The sequence below is a fragment of the Eimeria tenella genome, genomic scaffold (assembly GCF_000499545.2).
Source record: "Eimeria tenella Houghton genomic scaffold, Eth_scaff96, whole genome shotgun sequence".
Lineage (NCBI taxonomy): Eukaryota > Apicomplexa > Conoidasida > Eucoccidiorida > Eimeriidae > Eimeria > Eimeria tenella.
Window position 1 is genome coordinate 95,762 of NW_013543473.1, and position 8,741 is coordinate 104,502.

Here is an 8,741-nt window from a genome sequence, read left to right on the forward strand (position 1 = left end):
GTCGCTGGGTCTCCGCCGAGCAGCACGTGGAGGTCGCTTCTGCAGCGCCTCTGCTTCCGCTGCTGCCGCGTCTGCTGCTGCTGCTGCTGCTGCTGCAGGACATTTACAACAAGTTGGTGGCTTCTTTCGCGCCTTCAATTGTGGGGCGCGACGATGTGAAGAAAGGCATTTTGTGTCAGCTGGTGGGGGGCTCTCGTTTGCTGCCGCTGCAGCAGCAGCAGCAGCAGCAGCACACGCGGCAGCAGCGGAAGCAGAGGCCCTACAGAAGCGACCTCCACGTGCTGCTCTGCGGAGACCCAGCCACGGCGAAGTCGCAGCTGCTGCAATACGTGCACCAGATTGCGCCCAGGTAGGGTTTAGGGTTTAGGGTTTAGGGTTTAGGGTTTAGGGTTTATTGTTAGGTGGCTTCTTCGTCAGCATCTCCGCCGTCGCTGCCTCCGCCGCTGCTTCGCTCGCAGCCTCCGCGCCCCCTCCCCGCCGCTGCCGCTGCACCCCTGCTGCTGCACCCCTGCTGCTGCTGCTGCTGCTGCTGCTGCTGCAGGTGCGTGTACACGTCGGGGCGGGGCAGCAGCGCCGTGGGCCTCACTGTGGCTGTCACCCGAGACCCCGACACTCGCGAGTTTGTCTTGGAGAGTGGAGCTGTGGTTTTGGCGGATGGCGGCGTTTGCTGCATCGACGAGTTCGACAAGATGGAAGAAACCGCCAGGTTTGCTGCTGCTGCTGCTGCTGCTGCTGCTGCAGTTGCTGCTGCTGAGCCCGCAGCCGCGGCCGCGCGGAAAGCGGCGGCTCCAACGGCGCGTTCTGCTGCCGCAGCTGCTCTTGCTGCTGCTACACTTGCTGCTGCTGCTGCACTTGCTGCTGCTGCACTTGCTGCTGCTGCTGCACTTGCTGCTGCTGCTCTGTGGCAACTGTTGATGCAGTTGGCACTGCTGCAGTCTCTGCTGCTGCAGTTGCCGCTGCGGCTGCCGCAGCGACATTCCAGCTGTGTGATCCAAGGGGCATTGGTGGGTTTGCTGCCGCTGCTGCTGCTGCTGCTGCTGACAGGGCAATTCTGCACGAAGTAATGGAGCAGCAAACTGTCACTGTGGCCAAGGCTGGGATCGTCGCCTCCCTGAGGGCCCGCACTGCCATTCTGGCCTCAGCAAATCCCGTCAGCTCAAGGTAACTCACGCTGCTGCTGCTTCTGCTGCTGTTGTTTCTGCTGCTGCTGCTGCTGTTTCTGCTGCTGCTGATGATGATATTTCTGCTGCTGCTCCTTCTCTTTGCTGAGACTGCGGTGGCCCTATGGTGCTGCTGTGTCGCTCGTCAGTGGTGTTATTGGCGTCCGCATTGTGAGGGCCATCCTAGTTTGAGGGTTTAGGGTTTAGGGTTTAGGGTTTGGGGTTTACAGCTTGTTTCTGGAGTCTAGGGCTGTCTCTGTTAGTATCACTTCTCCTTTTTGTTTGTCTTTGCTGCCCTGATCCTCAATTGTGGTCACAAGATATGCTTCTGTACTGTTGCTTCTTTGCTGCTGCTGCTGCTGCTGCAGTTTCTTCCTTTTCTCCAGCGATAAGAAAATGCAGTTTTTTCCATTTTAACAACTTAATAATTATTTAATTTGCCATTCTTCGAACAACTGAACAACATGCCACTAGTTGTTTAAAGCTAAAGTTAATCATTATTTATTTATAATCAATTATTTATTTTTTGTGTTTTGCTGCTGCAGATACGACCGGCAGCGGGCAGTGGTGGAAAACATAAACTTGCCTCCTTCTTTGTTTTCCAGATTTGATTTAATTTATTTGCTGCTGGACACGGCTTCTCCCGAGGCCGACAAGCAGCTTGCTGCGCGCCTCTGCAGGTCCTTCGCAGGCGCTCCCACAGAGGTTTGCTGCTGCTGCTGCTGCTGCTGCTGCTGCTGCTGGGGATGGGCGGTGGGCTGCTGCTGCTGCGGGGGGCGGGGAGCTGCTGGTGGAACTGTTGAACTTGCTGTTGTTGCCGCTGCTGGACTAGCTGCTGCTGCTGAACTAGCTGCTGCTGCTGCTGCTGCTGCTGCTGCTGATACTGCAGGACAGTGTTGAGAGCAGCCCGCCCATCAGCAAAAGCCTGCTGAGTTCTTACTTGGCCTTCTGCCGCTTCCGCTGCCAACCAACTTTATCTTTGGAAGCAAAAGAGGCCCTCAAAGCAGAGTATCTCAGAATGCGCAAAAGAGACACCACCAGCAAGTAATGCCCAGCAGCAGCAGCAGCAGCAGCAACACCAGCAGCAGCAACACCAGCAGCAGCACCAGCAGCACTAGCAGCAGCAGCACTAGCAGCACGGGCAGTAGCAGCACTGGCAGCAGCAGCACAAGCAGCAGCAGCTCTAGCAGTAGCAGCTCAGCAGCAGCAGCAGCAACGGCGTTAGTGGGGCAGGAGCTGTGCTGCTGTGTGCTGCGGTGTCTAGACACCCGTCTGCTTCGATCCGGCAGCTGGAGTCGCTGCTGCGGCTGTCGGAAGCAATTGCGAAGCTGCGGCTGTCTCCCCAAGTTGCTGCAGCAGATGCAGCAGAAGCAGTTCGCCTCATCCACGTCGCCACTTTCCAGTCCCTCGTGGACCCCTTCTCAGGTCTGCTGCTGCTGCTGCTGCTGCTGTGGCTGCTGCTGCTGCTGGAAGTGTGCTTCGGGCCTAGCTGGCGGCTAAGCTGTTGCTGCCTGCGCTCGTGCTGCTGAACTTGCTGCTGCGGCGGGCAATTCATGTGCATTGCAGCTGGCAGCAGCAGCAGCAGCAGCAGCAATGTTGTTTACTTGCTTCTCCAAGCACACTGCTCGCTGCTCTAAGGCGGTGCTGCTGCTGCAAGCCCTGCTGCTGCTGCTGCGGCTGCTGCTGCTGCAGGCCGGATAGACTTCGACCAAATCCATGTGGGGCAAAGCCGGCAACAGCGGCTGCTGCAGCAGCGCTGCTGCGAGGCGCTGCAGCAAGTGCTGCTGGCAGCAGCAACCAGCGGCAACGCCTTCCTCACCAAAGAAGAGCTGCACATAAAAGTTCAAGAGCTGCTGAAGGTCAGTTTGCTGCTGCTGCTGAGGGGCTGGTGCTGCTGCTGAGGGGCTGCTGCTGCTGCTGCTCGAGGTCATTACTGCTGCTGCTGAAGCTCTGTTGCTGCTGCTAAAGGTCCGTTCGCTACTGCTACGGAAAATCCGGTTGTTGCTGCTGCTGCTGCTGCTTCTGATTGTTTCTGTCCGGGCGAGACTTCTGACTGCGAACAGCCCGTGCCCTGCCCTGCTGCTGCTGCTGCCGCCTTTCTGCTCCAGCTGCGGCTGCTGCTGCCTCCACTTTGCTCCCGTGCTGCTGCTGCTGCTGCAACCTTTTGCTGCTGCGGTGACTTTCCCTTTGCAGCTGGGAGGCAGCAGCGCCGGAGTAGATATGGCGACTCTCAATGCTGCGCTGCAGCAGCTTGAAGAAGACCGTGAGCAGCCCCACAGCAGCAGCAGCAACAGCGCAGCAGCAGCAGCACAGCAGCAGCAGCAGCAGCGCAGCCGCAGCACAAGCAGCAGCAGAACAACCTGTGTCTGTGTGTGTCTTGTCCCTGCTAACTGCAGAAGTCATCTCACGGAAGCCAGGAGGCCTCTTCCACGCCACTCTTGTTGCTGCTTGACTCCGCAGCAGCAGCAGCAGCAACTAGCAGCAAGGGCAGCTGCCGCAGCAGCAGCAGTGCGCTGCTGCAGGCTTTTGGCTGCAGCCCGCAGCTGCCCGCCTTCAGGTGTCTGTACACCTTAGCAACATTGGGTTACAAACATTTTCTAAACTCCCTAAACTATACAACGCTCGCTGGCGTAGCTGTTTGCTGCTGCTGCTGTAGGTGCCGCTGCTGTCGCTGCTGCCGCTGCTGCAGCGAAATTGACAAGAAAGAGTTCCTCGAGAGCCAAAAGATACGAAAAATACAGCTAGCCTTCCCCAGCGAAGGCCAGCAGCTTCTGCTGCAGCGGGCGCTGCTGCTGCTGCAGCGGCTCCTGCTGCTGCAGCGGCTGCTGCTGCAACCGCGTGCGGCTGCTGCGGCACACAATGCCGCTGTAACTGTGCTGCTGCTGCTGCTGCAGCACTTGCTGCTAGTGCACTGCAGCTGCTGCAGTCCCTCGAGATGTTCAACAGACAGCTACACAGCTGTCTACTCTGGGCCACTGTTCACCATGCTGCAGCAGCAGCAAACCATTTGCTGCTGTGGCTCCAACAGCGGCAAAGCACCTGCTGCTATGGCTGTTGCAGCAGGAAGCCACCTGCTGCCATGGGTGTAGCAGCAGAAAACGACCTGCTGCTGTGGCTGCAGCGCCAGCAGCAAACCACTTGCTGTTGCGGCTGCAGCAAGAGCAAACCACCTGCTGCTGCTGCTGCTGCAGCAGTAACAGTACTTCAGTTGTCAGTGGTGGAAGAGTTGCGCCGCACGAAGTCAGACATCTTCCTGTTCAAAGGAGTGTGCTCGTGCTTCTCCGGGATCTTCTCAGCCACCAGCGACTCCGCCCTGCAGCAGCAGCAGCAGCAGCAGCAGAGAAAATATGCGGCACTTGCATGCGCAGACGAACTCCAGCACTGCCTTGGCGCAGCAGCTGCTGCTGCTATACACGAAGTCGTCAGGGCACAGACAGAAGTAAAAAAAACACGAAGAAGCAGAGCAGCGACGCAAGGAGCAGCAGCAGCAGCAACAGCAGCAGCAGCAGCAGCGACGTACCGCTGGATGAGTTCAGTCAGCGCCTGCGGGTTGCTGTCGTTTTTCTTCAGAGTCCTGCAGCAGCAGCAGCAGCCCAGCAGCCACAGTGATGAAGAAACAGCCACGCCTCCAGTGAGCAGCAGCAGCAACAGTAGTGGCTACGTCCAGCAGCAGCAGCAGCAGCAGAAGATGGCTTACTTCTCGAGCTCCGCGGAGACTTCCTTTCCCCTTGCTTGCGACATTTTAGCGATAAGAATGGTAACCTGCAACAGCACGAAACCAGCGCAACAAGGAGTACCGAAGTAGCAGCAGCGGCAGCAGCAGCAGCAGCAGCAACTAGATTAAAAACAAAGAAACGGGAGTTCCGCCCAGCGTATGCAGATGTCCTGTGCTGCCTAATGCAGCAGCCACGCGGAAGCAGCTGGCTGCGTGAGCAGAAGCAGCAACAGCAGCGGCCGCAGCAGCAATAGCAGCAGCAGCAGCAGCAGCAGCAGCGCGAACTAGTTGAATACAGCTTCTAAAGAGTAATGTGATATGATTAGGAACAGAAAAGACAGCAAAAGGTAACGAAGGATTGACAGAACTGTTCTGAACGCGCAGCGGTGGGCAGCAGCAGAAAAGCAACGGCAGCAGCAGCGCGGACGGACAAAGTTACCTGTTTCTGCAGATGAGGTAAAGACAAATTAAAGAAAATATGTTTCTAAAAGAAGAGTAAAGATAAGAAACACAAAAGCTTCGCGATAGTTCGCAGCCAAGCCTGCGGGGTTACGCGAAGGAAGCTCAATGGTCTGTGGAGCTTCCTTGCCGCTGCAGCAGCGATTACGCCTCTTGCTGGTTTTTTTACCTTTTTCGGGGGTGAATTACATATAAAATGGAATTATATTTCAATTAGGATTAATTAGGATGGTTTAGAGCACGCAAAGTGTTCAAAAACCGGCTTTTCCACGTGGCAACGCCCTACTAAGGCAGCCAGCCCCAGTGGGTAACTTGTCAGACTCACACTCAGTAACTCCTTTTTAGAGAATTTTTTGTCTTCCATTCCACAATTTAGTCATATTTCCATTCACACTTCTTCCAGTGCCCCAAGCCTACTGCGAAGCCGAGCAGCACACTGTAAACTGGGGCAGCAGCAGCAACAGCAGAAGCAGCAGCAGCAGCAGCAGCAACTCCTTCTGTACACAAGCACTAGTGCATTTCTCTATTTCATTGAATTTTATAGGCCCCCATATCCTCTGCTGCAACCGCAGCGTAAGCAGAAACAATGGGTCAATCTGTTTTAGTTCTTCTGCAGGTGGGGGTTCGTAAGTCTTTCAAATCTGCTGCGGGCAGTAAGCATCATTTCTAAATAGATGTTTTCTTAATTGCTCCATAAAGGCCTATTTTCCTTTTTCAACATTATATGTTTGAAGAAACTTTTGCGCAGGAACTGCAAAGCCAATTTCCTATATGTTTCTTTACTGAAAAGAAAATAGGCAAAAGCCACACTACAGAGGTTCATTTTTTATCACATAATTCATGTGGAGCGAGAATACAAGAAAGTTTTATTGAATTTCATCTCAAATAAAGCTCTTGAGTTGGGCTACAGAGGTAGACATCTTTATCTGCTCTTGCAAATCCAGAGCTTTTCAGGATTTGAAGGAAATGCTGAAAACTTGACGCGGCTGGTGCTGCATAGTGGTTCAGTTTGAGAAGCTTTTAAATCAAAAGTCTAATGAGTTCTTTGAGGATCTTTTCAATCAACAAGTGCTATTTCTGCTTTGCCAGTTTGAATTCTTCCAGCTGTCCCTTAGGGCCAAGTCTAAATATAGCAGTTTCCACTGCACTTGGGTGTACCTAAAGCAGCACTTTTAGCAGTGCTCTATAGTGGCTTATCGGGAAGAGTCTTGCTGGCAGCTGCCACTTTATGAAACCCGTAGATAAACACAGCTGCAAGCAGTGGCTGACAAATCTCCAAAGTTTGAAAATTTTCTGAACCAGCTTAACCGCAGCTATTCAATAGGGTTGCAGGAGTTAAAATGAGGAATATCTTTCCACTGAAGCTCGCGAATTCCTCCGCTTTTCAGTGGCCGTGTTAATAAACAAATCTGAGACTGGAAAGCAGCAAATGGCAACTAGGAGTGTTCCCGTAGAAGCTTGCAGCAGCACCTACAGGGGTTTTATTCAGAGCATATGTCAGCTGCAAACTCTGAGAAATGGATTTGTTGGATATTTGCTTCTCGTTGGTGCCAGCTAAGAAGTGTAAGCATAAGCGGCTGGTGAGGAAGGAGAGAGAAGATGAAGTTTATAACTCAGTCAAAGCAAAGTAGAATCAGAAGATTTGTGCTCAAGACAGGGAGCTCGATAAGCCCAGCCCAAATTATACGCTTCTAAACGATAGCGGCATGCCCAGAAATAATTAACTTCAACCTGTACACAGAAACCGACGGCTTTGACAGCTGCAGAGTGAAAGCCACCTTCATTCTTCCAGAGGTACCAAAAGTGCTTTGTGTCTTATGGCTGTTTGCATGAGCCTGCGAATGCGGAAATAGAGGAGTTAGTTGAGAGCGTAGAGGCCTCAAATCTCATGAAGAAAGCGAAGGGTTAACTGCATTTCGCTCTGCCGCAGTACTAAATCGGCCTCCTGCAGATATTTAAGCTCCACCAGTCGTCTCAGGCGAAGCTTCATGAGACTGAGGCCCCTATAAGGAATGGATTTTGTTGAGAGCCCAAATGTCTCATGAGAAGTGCGGCCTTTGGAAGCAAAGACCTCTGTTGAAAGCGTAGAAGTCTCACTGGACTGATGCCTTTGAGAAGAAATATCTCAGTTGAGAGCCTAGAAGCCTTATGAGAGTGAGGCCTTAGTTGCGAGACTAGTAGCTTCAGGTCTCATGAGCCCCTAGCTGTGACACCTGCAGGTGAGTAAGGCCTCTGCGGGGTCACTTAAATGCTACTGCGCACAGAAATGACTCTCTGACAGCGGCTACAGCTACTAGTGCTATACACTTTACAAGCCCCTGGTGATGTGCGCGTTTGAGGTGAGACTGAATCCCTAGTCTCTGGAGCCCACGCTCAGTGCCTTGTAAGACAGTAACTGCTAATTTAACTATTTGAAGCTCTAGATCTCAATAGTCTCAGTTGAGTGGCTGTCAAAGAACATGAATGAGGAGAGCTGCGTATTTGGAGCAGAAAAGGGCGAACACCTGAGAGAAGGCAAGCCATGAAAGGAGCCATACATTTTCAATTAACCGCAGCGCGGATATGCAAAGCGTCTTCCTACCACGCGTTGAAGATTCTAGTCACCAACCTAATGGCCTACCCACTGGACCTTGGATCAGTAGGTCGCGGGTTCGATTACGGGTAACTGATTTTTCTGCCTTGTTTGAGTGGCGCCCCCTTGGGACTGCCTATAGGCATGCATAGATGCATGCAGCGATAGGCTGTAGAATCTATTCAAGTCACGGGGCTGCAGAGCGACACAGCGCAGCAAGGTGAGACGGCGCAGCAGCGCGAACAGCTGGAGTTCTCGCCGTCTCTGGCTCGTTGGCGGTGTCAGTGAGTTTGCAGGAGAGTTCAATTCGAAAGCAACAAGGTAGATCACTTCATTTCATCAATGAAGTCGCTTCTTCCCTGAGAAAAATGGAAGTTTCTTTCACCAGTTTAATGTGCCTCGGAAATGGCAGCACTTGCTTTCTCACTGTGTTTTTGGAATAAGGAAGGAAAGCAGATGCGGCGGAGTCGAAGCATCGAAGCCTTTAACTTTGTTGCGAAGCAGTACTCCAGCAGCTCTAGGACTGTTGCATTCGAAGTCAGAAATGCACTTCCTCATGAAGCTGCACGCAGGTGGGACGTTAACTAACGGCTGCCCACTGCTGCTGCAGCACCGCCACAGCAAAAGCAATCAGAACTGCGGCAAGCAGTCAAAGCAAAGCAGCTGTCGAAGGGCGCGCTTTTGCGGCGTTTGCAGTGCTGTGCACTGCAACAAAAGCAAGAATTCAAGTTCGAAGAATGCCAACAGAAAGGGGATGTTGGATCGATGAAACAGCACGGAAAAGTTCACCAGAACTCTGAAGGCTTGGGGGCGGTTTGTCGGCAGCGACTGACTG

At 53.2% G+C, this 8,741-nt stretch overlaps 2 protein-coding genes across 2 annotated transcripts in view; both read left to right on the plus strand.

Annotated features, from left to right (window-relative positions):
• Positions 1 to 3,612, plus strand: part of ETH_00031110 (DNA replication licensing factor, putative) — a gene marked incomplete at both ends in the record, with an annotated part of 5,661 nt that extends 2,049 nt beyond the window's left edge. The window contains 9 exons of the mRNA XM_013378734.1: positions 99 to 349; positions 542 to 706; positions 1,045 to 1,161; positions 1,706 to 1,865; positions 2,050 to 2,204; positions 2,425 to 2,585; positions 2,853 to 3,019; positions 3,354 to 3,423; positions 3,557 to 3,612. Coding sequence (XP_013234188.1) covers positions 99 to 349; positions 542 to 706; positions 1,045 to 1,161; positions 1,706 to 1,865; positions 2,050 to 2,204; positions 2,425 to 2,585; positions 2,853 to 3,019; positions 3,354 to 3,423; positions 3,557 to 3,612 — 1,302 coding nt within the window. The remainder of the gene's footprint in view (positions 1 to 98; positions 350 to 541; positions 707 to 1,044; positions 1,162 to 1,705; positions 1,866 to 2,049; positions 2,205 to 2,424; positions 2,586 to 2,852; positions 3,020 to 3,353; positions 3,424 to 3,556) is intronic.
• A 627-nt stretch (positions 3,613 to 4,239) lies between these two features.
• ETH_00031115 (uncharacterized protein) lies at positions 4,240 to 4,965 on the plus strand (the record flags this gene model as incomplete). The annotated part of the gene is made up of 1 exon (XM_013378735.1): positions 4,240 to 4,965. One exon carries the CDS (start codon positions 4,240 to 4,242, stop codon positions 4,963 to 4,965), a length of 726 nt encoding a protein of 241 aa, XP_013234189.1.
• Positions 4,966 to 8,741: the final 3,776 nt, after the last annotated feature.